This window comes from Balearica regulorum, chromosome 5 (assembly GCF_011004875.1).
Source record: "Balearica regulorum gibbericeps isolate bBalReg1 chromosome 5, bBalReg1.pri, whole genome shotgun sequence".
NCBI lineage: Eukaryota > Metazoa > Chordata > Aves > Gruiformes > Gruidae > Balearica > Balearica regulorum.
This window is the reverse complement of record NC_046188.1, coordinates 42,398,671-42,414,390: the sequence shown is the minus strand read 5'-3', so window position 1 is coordinate 42,414,390 and position 15,720 is coordinate 42,398,671. Positions and strand designations below refer to the sequence as shown.

At 42.0% G+C, this 15,720-nt stretch overlaps 2 protein-coding genes across 3 annotated transcripts in view; one reads left to right on the top strand and one right to left on the bottom strand.

Moving 5' to 3' along the window:
- Positions 1-1,557: 1,557 nt before the first annotated feature.
- On the bottom strand, positions 1,558-10,372 carry NDUFAF1 (NADH:ubiquinone oxidoreductase complex assembly factor 1). Of its 2 annotated transcripts, none has more exons than XM_075754461.1 (5): positions 10,118-10,372; positions 7,380-8,005; positions 5,275-5,460; positions 4,019-4,093; positions 1,558-2,041 (listed from the first exon to the last, which is right to left on the bottom strand). In XM_075754461.1, exons 2-5 carry the CDS (start codon positions 7,887-7,889, stop codon positions 1,901-1,903), a joined length of 912 nt encoding a protein of 303 aa, XP_075610576.1. In that variant the 5' UTR covers positions 7,890-8,005; positions 10,118-10,372; the 3' UTR covers positions 1,558-1,900. The 2 variants fall into 2 exon arrangements, with proteins under 2 accessions (XP_075610576.1, XP_075610577.1); XM_075754462.1 differs by lacking the exon at positions 10,118-10,372 and adding an exon at positions 9,730-10,032.
- A 25-nt stretch (positions 10,373-10,397) lies between these two features.
- Positions 10,398-15,720, top strand: part of RTF1 (RTF1 homolog, Paf1/RNA polymerase II complex component) — a 30,716-nt gene continuing 25,393 nt past the window's right edge. The window contains 3 exon segments of the mRNA XM_075754458.1: positions 10,398-10,484; positions 10,487-10,594; positions 13,317-13,427. Of these exon segments, the coding sequence (XP_075610573.1) occupies positions 10,398-10,484; positions 10,487-10,594; positions 13,317-13,427 (306 nt within the window).

Below are 15,720 nucleotides of genomic sequence, written 5' to 3'. Positions count from 1 at the left end.
CTGGTAAATTACAGAGTTGGAGATGTCTGCATGCCCTGTTCTCTAAATCAATCCTTACATCCTGTAACAACTGTTACAGCAATTATTCAGCATTTCTAATTGCATGCCTTATGAAGTAGGAGGGAACTTCCAAGAGAAGAAAAAAAAATGTGCAAGCTCTCTGGAAAACTAAAAGCTTACAGCATACCGTAACTGTAAAGTACTGTATTTTAAAGAAAAGTTGTAACTGAAAAGTGGCTTTACAAATTCCCAACTGGATGCTTTGAACAGTTAATGTGGCTTTGTTCCTTTCTATGGTAAATAGCAGCTATTAATAAAATTCTTCTGCTTTTCATATCTATGATGCTTAAAAGAGGTTATAGTAGTGTTGAGGCATGTTCAATACCTTAGACTTAAAAGCTGATGTTCTTTTTACTTTTTAAAAAAAACCCAACCCATAGAAAAGCTGTCTGGATTTATTATGAATGGAACTGGAAAGGTAATTTAGCAGTTGTAGTCTCAGCTGAAACCGTGAATAAATAATTGTTTCAGTGAATTTACTGTCCTACCAAATATATGCTGAAATGTCAAGAATAAGCAATTCTTTTATAAACATAATAGGGGGAAAATAAATATTTTGTATATATCTTGTTTATCACTGGTTATATCACCTAGTGTACTATGTAAATCTACCTCCTTAGTGTAGCACTAGTTTTGTTCATGCTTGCATTTACTACTCCATGTATTGCTTTGTAATGAGTTTTCCTTACTGATGACTAGCCAGCCTTCCACTTCATGAAAGTATGTTTGTCCTGATATCTTTAGAAACTATAACCATCACCCCTCTTGCTCTTAAGCTATTTAATTCTGTGCAAGAGGAAAATGATAGTAGAAGACACTGCTTCAGCTTGCTTTATTGTGGCCTCTTCCACACAAACTATAGGTACATTTAATATTTGTAAAGTACACTTCAAGAATGTCAGTACAGAGAAGACAAAGTTTGTGCCAGCTGGAAGGAAACCCTTCACCACTTGTTCTTTAAAGTGTTTCTCAAATTATTGCAAACCAGACTTCTCAGGAAAAGGGAGGTATTGAGCTTCTGTGCCACCAACTGAGACTCTTGACAATGCAGCCAGTTAAGCTGGCTGCACACATCAGAAAAGTGCAATCTGATCTGCCCTGTACTGGTGCTGATCGAGCTAAGCTGTGCCTCCTCAGGATGCAGACAGTGATGGGGCTTTCCCCTGCCCTACCCTTGGAGCATTACTTCTGTTCAACAACTCTCTCTCTCTATAGGGAAAGAGCTGTAGGAAAAGGCAAGCCCACCACATAGCTCCTGTTTCAGTCTTGGCAGCAGGAGTTTTTTTCTTTTTTTAGTTATTCAGAGGAGCCAAAGCTAAAGGTTGAAATACTTCTGCCTTTTCCACTTCTGCTGCTCTCTGTAAACTTCAGTAGCTGAGTCACACTCAAGCACTGCTCCTCAGGGTACTGATTCTCATCATACTTTTTCCAGTTTAAAACTAGGAGTTGTGAGTGTTTTAAAATTGAATGTAGAAAATGAAATTGTTATACAAAGAATTACAACAAGCTTGTGAAATACTTTTATTTTTGTAAAGGTCAGGACAGAAACCAAAACTTACCTAGTCACCAGTTACTACTTTGTAAGAATGCATCACAGCTCTCCTCAGGCTACGTTCCAGTCCATGTATGAACAGTCTCTCCTGGATTCTGGCAGGAATTCTGGCAGCTTAAAAGATGCCAACAGTGTCACTCTAGTCAGATTACTACAGTCAACACTTCATGCACTTATCTCTTCGATGTTTACATAGAATCTTCAGGTTGTTATAAGCCACACGTTAAGAAGTGTTTTATAAAAATGAAGTAAGCATCTAAAGAATGTCCCAAAGGACACCAGCCCAACTTAGACTTGAGGATTCTTTTCATATGTTTCATAAGCAAATTCTTCTGTGTGAGCTCTATCGTTTAGCAGGCCAATAAAATCAATCTCCAGCTGGAATGGACCATCTACTTTATCTCCAATCGTGAATCCAAGGGTACAAATCTAATTAAAAGATACCTACATTAGTATTTATGATGTTACCATCAAACACAACTATATCTACCACTTCCATATATATTACAAACAATTCATGGCCATCCACTGTAAACAGTGGTATTTGCTCAAAGTACAGTGTTATTTCTTAAGGCTCAAATGCTTCACTACCACATTTTCAGCAAACCCCAATGGGACATTACTTCACATTGGCCTTTCTACCACTGTGTTGAACCCTTTATTAGAACATGGCCTGAGCCTGAAGCAACACTGCAATTTTTTATCCTTCAGGGCTTGCATCATGCCAGTTTTATCATGATTGGGCACACAAGCACATTTTCATAAAGTCTATTGGAATTCTTTTGTGAGCAGGAAACACAAACACAATGGAAGGGAACTTACTTTCTAGATCATGTTATACACCTGGTGAAAGTATACCAAATCAGGCATTTTAAAAATGCATGAAACTTTGTTACTGAGTTTTACATTAAGGCAAGGATCTTAGCCACTGTTTCCCAATTAGAATAATGTTCTTAAATATAACAACATTCCTTTTCCCTAATGTTCTCCACAATTCCTTTTTAAAAAAAAAATAATTTTTATCCTAGCTAATAAATTCCACAAAAATCGGGGTGGCTCAGCCATGTTTCCTATGAGGCTGTGGTCTGCCTGAAAGCCCTCTCAGCCATTACATGTTACCAGTCACCTTTCAGAGACTCTGGAGCCAGCAGTTCTCAAGCCAGAGGGGTCACTCGCCATTTTATCAAGATTTGTTTAATTGCCTTCCTTAAAATACATTTGTAAAATTACAATTCATATTGTATGCAAGTACATGTTTTTTACTGTGAAATACTAAGCGTAAGATAACAAGGAATGAAAATTAAGTGGAGGATGCTTAGATCAAATATCATTTTGTCCCTGTAACTCCTGGTAAGTATTTTTAAACACCATATACAACTTTATGTTTTCATTTACCATTTTGAATGGCTGTATATTCCAAATTCTGAGAAATTCTTCAGTGTCTGTATTTAAACATAGGCCTTCTACAAAGACTTTCTTCCATGAAGCATATCTTTTTTGTAGTTGATGCACCTTCTTCATATCATTCATACTTGCTTTCTAGCCCACAACTTCTGTTTTAAAATGGATTTTTTTCATGCTGCCAATCACTGAATTGCCCAATTTTCCTATTTTTTTTTTATTTTTTATTAAGGCAATTAGGAACTGAATGCAACATTCCAGGTGACTGACACTGATTCAAGTAATGGGCCTTTTATTTTCTCCTCATATATATTTCTAACATTGTTTGTTTTCTTTGTGGTAGCCACTGGGAATTAAACTGCCCTCAATTACAAACAGGAGGGTCACTGAAATTTAAAAGAAAAAAAGATAGAGAAACAATTTTTTCTAACATGTCTCCTCCCATGAATCAATGAATTAGTTGACCTATTTGTAGAAACAAAGTAAAAAATACTCAACACAATACTTAGAACAGAAAGCCTGAAAAAAACCCAAAAGAGAGCCTATAAATACATCGGTTTACTGCTCACCATCAAGGTCACTGATACAGTATATACTCAAGTAAAATCTCACAATATGATATCCCTTACAGTCTTCTGTAAGGAAGTTTATGATACTTACTTTTATTATTTTGGGCAGTACTTTGCCAACTGGCACTTTAGATTTTAGTCACTTTGATCATTGCTCAAAAAAAATTTTTTTTTTGAAAAGCCAAGAAAGTTGCGAGTTGTTTCTTGGTTTTCTAGATCTCTTAAAAATATTTTTGGAGCTACTTTGAAGTAACTTGACACTGCTGTCACAAAGCAGGATAACTTAAATGCAAAGGCAAGCACACAAGAATAAGTACTTTGTAACAAGAAGAGGCCCATCAAATTCACAAACGTTAAAGGATTTGTAAATTATCTATATCATGACAATATAATCTTAAAGGATATTTCAGGCAGATAAAGCCTATAGAAAACTTGCCTTGTCTAACCAGATAGGATGCTGGTCATCCTGGACTCTTCCCCGACTGGAGAGAAAGAATTTGGAGAACGGAATCTGACAAAAAGAAAACCAAACCAGACTTCAGTGTCACCAGTACATAGCATAAAAACGTAACAAATAATACTCTGCTAGCTGGGCAGGTAGAACTGGCACAGAGAAATGGGCCACATTAACCCTTTCATTGGCCACTCGCAGCCAGCTCCAGCCCCTCGCTGCTCTGCAGTGGCTGTTTGTAGCCATCGTGCAGGATTGTTACCCTGTGAGGACACAATGAGAGGCTGCAGCACAGAAGACGGTTGTTTACACCTAGAACACCTCCTTCCAATAACATGTCAGCATAAAAGAGAAATTAATGAAAAGTCTAGTATGCGTGTATATCAACAGCTTGTCTGTACCCAAGCTGTGTATTTCATAGTGCAAACTTCACACTGAGGCAATCAGTACTCCAGTAAAGCAGTTCAGAATAATGCAAAAATGACTTTGCAGTGGGAGCAAGAAAGAGGAGGGTTGGCTGCTGTGGGTGGGAGGAGAACATGCAAGCCAGCAATGACATGCTGATTTTCATCCTCCTGACTCCTCACCTGTGAAACAGTGGGCTGTTCTCTTATGACTGGACAATGGTATTATGAGCACTGAATGCTAATTCAGGGGATGTGCAAACCTCCTTAATGTTGTCATCAACAAATTACAAAAGTTCCCCAAGTTTCATCAGAAAAGAGCTGAAACTCCCACCTCTTACAACTTGTTATTTCATGTCACAGATTCGAAGGCTGTAAATGACAAACCACATCTCTGAGCCTGACTGACTCCAGCAAGTCAGCAGGTGACACAAATTATGTCACAGGGTGCAAATCTTACAGCAGCCTACGTCCATTTGTATTAACAGATAAAATGGTTATCACAGAGAATATTCCTGGCAACACCTGCTAAGCTTCAATCGCTGTATCTATGCTATTACTCCAGTAATAGCTAACAGCAGACGTTTAGGTGAACGCATGGTGGATCAAATCTTTAATACAATTGAGACAACGTGCCCTCCCACAATCCAGTGATGTACAATTTTGGGAACTCCCAAGCCAAAGGCAGGTGCCTGTGGTGTAAGGATACGTAACAGAAATATTGCTCAATGGGCAGCAATAGCAACAAACTGTGGCTGTTGAAAGAATTCCCCTCCCACAGAGCCATGGCCAGGACCCCAAGACACTCTCATTAGTTTGAAAGAAGAGTTAGTTCACCTTTATTTCCTCCCAGTATGGGCCTCCTCGGGTGAACATGAAGTAGTTGTAGAGGTCATCCTTTTGATGGGAGAAGTAAGGGTCTGTATAAATGTTTACCATCCAAGGTCTGCCATCGCCACGGACACGTAAATATAGACTGTTGAAGTTTGACCAGTCATAATACTTCTTCCTAGCAAAAGATCCCTACAAATTATTAAAAAAATAGAATTATTCCTCCTTAATAAAGGGAAACTTCCATCATGAAGAACAGAGCACTATTGCTTTGATCACTGCCCTCATTATTACATCAAATAATATCTACTGCGATACAGTGAAAACTGGGTTACTCTTTCATCGTACTAGCTGGTAATCTCACTGAATTTCCTTCAGCACTGTATTAGAGCCCACAAATTGCAATAACACCACTCTGAGGACTCACGCGTTAATTATAAACCACAATCTTGTAACTATCAGAAATCAGGCCTCCTTCCTAGGACCAAATTCCCTACCAGGCAAGTACACAAACCCTATAGTGATGGATCAGTAGTTATGTGGTTCATTAATTTTAATGCAGTTCATTAAGTTTAACATTCTGTGGTCAGTACTAGATTATCCAGAGATGATTACAAGAAATTGAAGAAGCAAGATAACTTATCCCTTGTGATAACTTCCCTTACTGAAGACTGACATAAGCACTGGAAGCATTTAATGTTTCCCAACACATTTTGTCATTAATTGTGCCTAATGATGTGGATTGCAAGCGTGTCTAATTCTCAACTGCATTTTTTTCCCAAAGATCTTAAAAGCCCTGGTTTTGTGATTTGCACATAGGCAGATCCAAGAGTCTTTGGAGAGTTACACTGAGGTCACTTGGAGCAATGGAGAGGGGAGGGTGGGGGGGTGGCACTGGGGTCAGGGCTATTCTTGGCCAAAATTGCTTCAACCAAGTCAAAATTATCACCAAAAAGCCAGAAGTTTCCCCTTTACCTTACAACACTACTACAATTACCTATGAACTGTCCTTCTACCAACTCATAAGTAATAGGATAAGTAGATCATCAATGCATTAATACAAGGGCTGTGGCTGCTTGATTTTATGGTTTTGCCAGTTTTTAGCCTTTTTATTTAAATTTTTGTATTTATGTTTTCACCCTCTGATTTCAAACTGCATTGCAAAGATGGACTGATACACTCCACTACTTCAGAAATAGGAGATCAAAGTTTGAGTCACATTTGCACAAGTCAGTAGCAGTCCGGGGAATTTAACTCAGATGAAATTCAACCTGTTGTTCCATTCCCCTGATCCAGTGTCACCATTTCAATCGGTGTTCATCTGCCTCTCATCTGCCCATTGATTTTCGTTGCTCATATACTCTCCTCTCTTTCTGGCCCAAAAATGTTTTTGTGTACTTGTGCCAAGTCACAAACAATAGAACAGAGCAACAAGTTAAGCATTTTATACACCAAGTCAATATGTTCCTTTGCTTTTAAAGGTACTTAAAAATAAGGAAAAAAACCAAGCAGTATCAGCAATAAGCACATCCATTTCTGGTTCTGTTTTGCTCCATTCTGAGCTATCATAGATTTGTTTCTTGACTTTTCTGATATACAGTAGGAGTCAGACCTTTAAAAAGTACATTTCAAAGCATTACTTTCTGTTCCTGTGAGAAAAAAAGATGAGATCATTCACCTAAACCAATTTTGGTGAACAGGACAAGTTAAAGCCCAGAGAATTTGTCCTTATGACACATTCAATTAACCTCAAGTTTAGAGAGATATCTATTTTAGTCACATAAATTTTGGATATAAAGATTCATAACAGAACCTTTCTTTGCAAGGAGGCTGCAAACAGGGCTGCTTTAATGAGTGGATGCCCTATTGCACAGAAGTAAATGATCAAACATGTATTACTCCTTTTCTTAGAAAAAAAAATCCAAGAAAAAGTTTAAGTTCCTTCCAGGTCAAAGGATACAGCAGCAATTACATCCGGGAAGGAATATCTAAGACTCCTGGAAATTATCAGTTTCAACTGCAGTAAACAACAGTCCACTTGTCACTGGGATTAAACAAAGATGTTCTCTGATTAAATAGCAGAAGCTACGCAAACACGAAGCTGTACTTACCACTGGTGGTTTGGCTCTCATACTACAATATCCACTGTACTTTGTCTCCCCATCACGAGGTACTTCTGTGTTGAGAGTTCCATACAGCAGAGCAGCCTGGTTATTCCTACCCAATTTGAGGTAAACTTCACTTTTCCCTCCAATCTCTACATCAGAGGAAATAACCCATTTATTTAAATCTTCTTGGCTCCGAAACTCCCACAACACCCTTGTCTGTTCCAACAGATACTGATCAAATGGATGGCCTCCAGGTCCTACTAAGTAACCTTTAGTCTCCTTCTTCAGCATGCTTAGCTGAGTCTTCAAGACATCAAAGCCCTTCTTAAAACTGAAATCAGTATTTTGCCAAGATGTTTTTTTCTCAGGCTGTGACCCTGGCCTCCTGTAGCTGCTATACAGCTTTGACGTGGAATTGCTGAGGAGAGGTCCAAGTGACGGGTGCAAAAGTTTGTGCATGCAGCATCTACCACGTAAGTAAGCACTGGTCAGCAACATAGTAGTCAGAGCCATGTTGGTGAAGTTGAAGAATTCACTTCCAGCAAGGCAACCAACAGGTTTGAAATTAATTTAACAACAAAACTAGTATCCAGAGGTATCTTTCTTTAGTTACCGTAGTTTATCTCCACCTTTAATGAAAGAGAAAAGAAAAAAAAAATACATACAGGATGCTTGTAAAACTGTTTAATTTTTAAAAAAGATATTACACTAGAAATGCAAGCCTTGGAAAAACGAATAAAAAATAGCATCAAGTATTACACTTCCTCAGACTTCTAGTTTACTTAATGATTTCCACTCTATGTGTGTGTTCCCCTGTGATGTGAAATACCCAAGCAAATAAGAAAAAGTAAGCAAAATACTTCAAATAAAACTGAAAATAGAAAAAAAGCAATTCCTGTTCATCCCTTTCACTGTAAGTAAGTTTAGGTATCATAGTAACACCAGCAAAAACAGCCTCAAGAAGAACACTTCTAAAAGATGGCATCTATGTAACTCAAGTTATACACACAAGAAATTTACAAATTCACAACAGGTAGACCCTGCTGCCATATGGACCGGAATGACAATCTCGTCTGACAGTCACAGATGACAAGACTTTTCAGATATGAAGTTCTCCAGCAGCCATACTACGTGCTTCTTCCGCAAGTCATCCAGCCCCTTGCCCCCCAGACACATCTGTGTTAGGATTACAGAGAGGTTTGTGAAGATCAAAGAATTTAATGTGAAAGACTGCAATTCAATAGGGGTTTTTTATAAAGTTTTGGGGAAAAAAAACCCTGAAAATCTTCTCTTTCTTTCTGCCTCACTGCTGGTAGGAAGATCTATGCCACAACGCTATTCTCTAATTCATAAGGGAGAAAGGAAGAACCTTAATGTTCAATGCTTGGTACAGAGGTTATTATTTCCAACTCATAAGGTTAGACAGACTAGTTGCCTGGTTTGGGGTTTTTTGCCACAGAATAAATTCTAAAATGATGTCAAATCAGTTCATCTTCTCTGAGCTTTTAAGGATGGAGTCAGTCAAAAAAAATTACAGAAGTGCCATATGGGACCATTTAGCTTATTCAATCCCTTTTAAATGTAAAACTAGTCACCCCCCAGCCCCTTTCACCCACAAAATCTTCTGAGCTTGGAAGCCTCACACATTTCTCAGTTACAAATTCCCATGGAGCATCAGTGGGATAGTCCTTTCCTTTTTCATGTTTTCCATGTCTTAAGTGCCTTCCTTCCCTCTTCCTCCCGCAATATGAGCTGACATGCAGAAGCTTGCTTTACCTTCCTGGGAAACTAGTCTGCATCCTTAGACTAACAATCTTACTGTGGTCCGTCACCCAAACACGATACATCTACACAGGCAGTAACATGTCATGTATTAGCCAACATCGCAAAAAGACTTGTGGCGAGCCCCACTCTCTTTTCTATATACTACATACCTTCCCTTACTCGTGGTAAAATTCACTGCTATTATTCTCACACTCCAATTAAGCTGTGCACTGGGGACTAAAATCACATTGAAATAAGTCAGGTTTTTTCTTGTCACAGTCGGCGGGATAGGAGGCAAATTTCTAAAAAAGAAACCCCATGTGCAGGGTGTGCGTGCCCCTCGGGATGGAGGTGAAGCACATCCCACGAAAGCAACGAGAGCCTGCACAGTGACCAGGGCCATTTCTGGGTCCCGCCGGCAAACCTGCCTCAAAGCAAAACATAATAGTGAAGCTGCAGCCCGCAGTCAAGCTGAACCCCGCTCAGCACTCCCTCGTCCTTGTTTCCTCCGAGTACCAAGAAGGAAAAAAATGGTAAATTTTAATAAATTATACTTTTGCCCCATTTTTGCCCTTACGCAACGTTTTACCAGCACGTGGATCTAACGCCAACGCCGATTCACCGCCCAGCAGTTAGACAACCTCGGCCTCCAGCGCCAGTCTCGCCTGCACCTCACCGCACTCCCGCAGCGCGCCGCGGCCTTGGGCGCCGGGCCCGGACTCCGCCCGCTTTCTTCGAGCCCGGAGGGCAGAGGCGAGGCCGGGACGCGGCGACAGACGGCAGCGGCCTCTCCGCAAAAGCGGCCGCCTCGACACTCCCCTCCCTGCTCCGTGACCGTCACTCCCCGGCGCTGAGGCACCGCCTCACCTCCCCGCCGTTACCGGCGGGTCCCACCGCTTCCGGGCCCGGCGGGGAAACGCGCACCGCGCCGCTCAGGTTCCGTCCGGCGGCAGCACCCACCGAGCTCCCGCCCTCACCGGCGGCGGAGGCGAAATCTTCCCCTCACGCTGCGGTCACGGAGAGGCCGCTGCACGGTGTCGAGCTGTTCGTTAGCAAATATTTTTGCGCTTAAAGAGAAATTGAAGGGGGAGATGCCTGTTCGTGAGGAACATGGCGGCAGCATAGCTCGAATAAACGCTGATTGGGATCGTTAAACCGTCCTCAACGACGAGCCGCCGCCCGTCCGGGGAAAGGGGCGAGGGGGAGACGGCAACAGCCCGGCAGCCCCGCCCTCCTTCCCGCCCCGGCGCGGTGCGCATGCGCGGTGCCCTTTGTGTCCCGGTCGGGCGGGCGGCGCGGGGCAGGCCGGGCCGCTGTGAGCGCCGCGCCGCCGCCGTCGGCGCCGGGGCGGGGAGGGGGGGAAAGCCGGCTCCGCCATGGTGAAGAAGCGGAAAGGCCGCGTCCTTATCGACTCCGATACTGAGGATAGCGGTAGCGAGGAGAACCTAGATCAGGTGCGCGGGGAGGCCCGGCCCGGACGCGGGGCCTGAGATCTCTGGCCCGCGCAGGGCTCGGCGCCGCCATCCCTCTCTCGTCCCCTCACTCCCGCCCAGGGGTTGCGCGCCGCCGTCGCTCTCCTCAGCCCAGTGGGGGCCGCCGTGGCCTCCGTGGAGAGAGCCCGCGCCCCTCCGACGGGTCCCTGGCCCGCCCCTGGCAGGCGGCCCGCGTTGGCGGGTTTCGGGGGCTCTTTGCAGCGGGCCCGGTGCTGGCAGGAGGGCGGCGCTCGGAGGGGCGATGCTCGGGGGCGGTTTGGCCCTGAGGAGGGGGGAGCGAGGCCCGACTGCCGGCGGTCGTCACCCCTCGGGTAGTGGGGAAGAGGCCCAAAGGGCTGGGCAACTTTTCTGTGCAGCCTTCGCACGCCGGGAGAGCTGTTAGAGAGCAGCGTGTCAGGTTCCTGCCTCCCGCCGGCCCGGTGAGCCCCACGGGGCAGGCGGACTCCCGGGGGGGTTGTTAATGCGGGTTTAATGCTCCCTTCCCAATCTTAGCGACTGAGCTGGGGGAGCTCTGTTGATGGGAAACTGCATGGAGTTAGGAGTCTGTAGGTTTAACGAAGTATTTATTTATCATCAGGGCATCTCCTGGGGTTGCTAGTGCGATGTCTGGTGTCAATTTAACTGTGTCAGAGCTGCAAAGGAGGGGAGCCTCCCTCTTTGGAGGGGGCTGCTTTCAAAGACTCATCTTTTGGTGTAGTGGGTGTTGACGATGTTATTCACACGGTAAATAAAGACATTATAGGTGAAGTGTGTTACAGCTTGTACAGCAGTGCTTGTTCCAGGGAGAAGTTTGGCTCGTTAAATATGCTGAAGCCTACATGTCTGATGTAATTTATGTGCTGGACCTTCAGGGTTTTTAATATAGAAGCTGTTGCTATGTTGCAATAAAAAGCCTTCCCAAACACTCAAAAATAGTTTTGCAGCTTGGAGCTTCAGAAAAATCAAATCAGAGGCTCTGTTAGACAAATACACTGGAACGGAGCATGCCCTGATGTTGTTGATCTTGCATGCCTTGAGAGTCTTTAGAGCTGCCAACATCTCACCACTAGTATGCTAGCTTGGTAGTTTCTTCAGAGCTTGAAAATAGGAGTTGGACTAGCTGTAGCATAGATCAAGCAATCAGAGTGTTGGTGGTGGGAATAAGCACATGGTTCTACATCTGTTCCATCATTCACTGGATGCATCAATCTGCAGCTGTACCTGAGTAGTAGGTGCTTCCTCCTCCGCTGAGCTGTTTGTAGCAACTATAACAGCAGGGATATGTATGTGCAAGGATGAAGATTAGGTAGCAGGGAAGCGATGTTTTTGTGGTGTGATTTAAGGATGAGAGCATACTGAGTGGGGCCCCTCTGTCGGTACATGTTTGACAGCTTTCCTTGGCAATCAAGGCTTGGTGAATCAAAGCAATGTAGGAGCCTTTCTAATGTAGTATCTTGGAAAACAGAATAAGGGTAGAAAGAAAGAAGGAAAATTGCTTGGAATAAAAGTAGTGGTAAATACGTTAAGATATCCAAGGAGATAATCTGGGTTGACAGGCTACATAGAGACAGTTGTGAGAGAGAAATTCTGGAAAAGATTGTAGAAAACATCAGGAGCTTCCTGAGGAGAACTGTTAATTGTACAAAAATACTCTGTTGATGTTGCACACCTTCTTCAGAGAGAGGTTTGTAAAATACCATTACTAATGGAAGGTTTCTTTGTTGGTAAGTAGCCTAGGCCATCAGTTTCTGCAGTGTTTATGTTCTCATTTGAAGTACCGAATTGTAATCCATTTGCTGTGGAAATAATCTTCCAGTTGTGAAACCAGTGCAAACCAATCTAGTATTGACTTCCCAAGACTACAGAAGTTGGTGTGACTGTATTTTTACTCACAGCTAAGATTCATCAGCCCCAGAGCAATGTTTTTAAGAATAAATTATGTGTCATGGACTACAAAGACAGTAATGCAGCTTTGGAAACGTTTGTTTTATACTACTGCTTCTGTCGTCTGAACAAGCTATGAACAGCAGATGATGAGATTATGAGATCCATGTAGTTCTTTGTGCTGGTGCTGTTGCCTTTGAAAGTGCTTCCTTTGGAGGAGAACAGCTCTACTTAGTTTTGCAAACTTTGAGCTTGATGCCTGCTCTGTGTCTATCCAAAGCTTTAAGTACATTCTGTGGTGTGTAGGGACAGTGAAAAGGAATTGAACAGGCTGACTAAATGTTATCGGCCATGACATTGTGGTGATGCCTGAAGCACTTCCCTTTCAAAGTGTGTAATTGCAAACATCTCTTTTGTTTAGAAGGCGGCATTGATCTCTAGTGGTATTTGGCTTTTTGGGTTAAAACTGCACAATGTAGTTAGGGTGTTTTTGAGTTATTACCTAGTCCAAATAAAACAGACCTGGACATGACTCAGAGTAACTTCTTATGTCATTTATACTAAGAAAGTAATGGTAGTAGTATTTATTACTTACAGCTTGTTATCCTCAAAATCCTTTTCTAGCATCCAGTTGTATTAAAATGGCGTGTGTGTGTATATGTATATTTATGAAACATAAATAGACTTTGTTCCTTAGTCAGTGGGGATAATCATGTCCCTGGATGTGCTCAAATATTGCAGAGAAGGTGCATATATACTGACCTGGATTGGTAAAACTATTTATGATGTTTAAAAATAAATGTATGTTTTTTCACACCAGGAGCTCTTGTCGTTGGCCAAAAGGAAACGCAGTGACTCTGAAGAAAAGGAGCCACCTGTGAGCAAACCTACAGCTTCTTCAGACTCTGAGACATCAGACAGTGATGATGAGGTGAGTTTGTTGTGATATCAGTGAACTTACTATGGGTTATTTGTCTGATTATACCTAAGCAGTGAAAGTGTGTTTAGCCTGCTGACTTCATAAAGTGGGACTGGCCATCAGCGGAACTGATGGAGATCCATTAAGCTCAGAGGACATGTGCTCAGAAATGCTTCTTTTTTTTCCTTGTAATTAATATGCTTTGAATTGTAACTGTATACATAATAGTCTGAATGTCTGTAGAAAAGATGACTGCCTGTTTAATCCCATGTTCATGTGGTCTGAATGGTCTGGTGATCTGCCTGCGTAAAACTAGTGTTTTTCCTGTGTAATGCTTGTGGTTGAAGTAGCAGTGAAGCTGCTAAAGCTGGACTCTGAATTCAAGGGAGAGAGGTTTTCAGCTTTAGAAGACAGCCTCTTTCCTCAGAGAGGAAAAGGCTCAAGGCAGGTGATACTATTTTACAGGTGGCAAAACTGTTCTATTTACCTACTTTGATTCTCCAAGAACCGCTGTGAACTGGCTTGTCTGGTCATTTGAATATGCAACAGACTGTGTTTTTATTGGCATTTTTGAAGAAAGTGAGGCGAGGAAGAGGTTAGAATTACTTTGTTCTAGGGTTTTGTCAATTCCTTGTATAGCAGTGCTTATCTGCTAGATCTGCTTTTATTATTTGTTCTTGGTACTACATTCTAGAGCTGGTTAAAAGTCTCTGCTTTCATCTCTATAAAGGAAAATTGAAATCGACTTATTAAAACAGAGGAACTGACAAACAGGTCATATGGGTATTTGAATAAAACCACTTTCTTGAAGGTTTATAAATGTCTTTTGCAAGCTTTCCGCACAACGTAGTGAGGTCATTTATTCCATTCATTCTTAAAAATTTAACAGGGAGCTGTTTGGGGTGGGTTTTTTTCTTTTTTTTTTCCTTTTTCCCCCCCCCAACTACAGGAAAGATTATTCATTATGACAACTTGAAGACCAATAGTGTAGGCCAGTGATGAAGTATTAAGCATTTGGTAGTGTAGCTGAGTTCTTCCAGTAAGTGTAAAGAATGTGTGGTTTAGTTTTCTTTCTCAGGCATTTTTGAAATAAATATGCTTGAAACTGTTTCAATCAATCCTTTTCTTTTTAAAAAAAGAAGTGATTCTTGTATCTAATATATGCTTAAGACATAAGGAGAGAGACAGTTATGAATGGAGTGGATATTAGGTTTGTTATTGGGTGACCACTCGGTCTCTCGCTGTGTGTGTTCAGATCTGCTGGCACGCAGCTTATTTATTCTAAGCTGTGTGGAGACCAGCTTGTCTGGAAAAGTAGACTTAGGTGTAGAGACCATGTCGATGATAGTCTTCTGTTCTGCGTTTATCTCTGAAAACTGACAGAATAAATAATACTATTCAAATTATTTTTAGCTTGTATGACTACAAGTAAGGTGTACCTTTCCATTATATGTAGAATATGACAATGTATCTCTTCACAAATTTACACAGACCTTGCAGATGCAGTAATATCTCTGTTGTACCTTGTGCATTTGATACACAGATTAGAAAGTATCATTTCTAATTGATACTCTGTTCTTTCTGACCTCTATGCAGCAAGAGGAAAAGATTTAGAGAAGAGGTAATTAGGACAGTTGCTTCTATTCCTGTGCCTGAAATATGCATTCTGAACTGCTGCTCGTTACAGCAGGGTGAGACAGGCTGGGTTATGACAGTTCTGCTTCTGCCAGTCATTCAGTTGTGTGCATCCCTAGCCTTGATTATACTACTCCTGCTTGAACAACTTTGGTTTTAATCAGTATTCTTGTGGCTGAAGTTTGCTCAACCTTGGGGGTTGGGAGAGGGGATCTAAAAATTGAAATTATCTTACTGGATTTCTTGCAAGATGAGGACTTGGAGGTAAAAGCATGGAAATTGTTGCTCCGGGCAAACTTGCTTCCACACAGGTTTTGTAGTGTGCACATCCTTTGTGGTTCCTGGCAGGTGCTAAACATTCCAGGATTGTCACTATATTGCATGTACAGGAAAGGAGCCTAAATCTCTGCTTCAGAGGCTAATGCTGCGTTCTGCTTTTTTTTTTTAAAGGGAGGAAAGTTTGTGGGGCATAGGGGAGAGAAAGTGCATTTTGGGATTATAGAATACAGCATGTACAAATCATGCCACACCTATATACGATGATACCCAAGGGATTTCTGTAGATCCTTAATGTTGTATGTTGTGTATCTCAGTGAGAAATGTGTGAAAGCTGTTAGCCACATCAGGTGTTCATGGTGCGCGTGCTGTGTTCCGTAACACTTTAGGGACC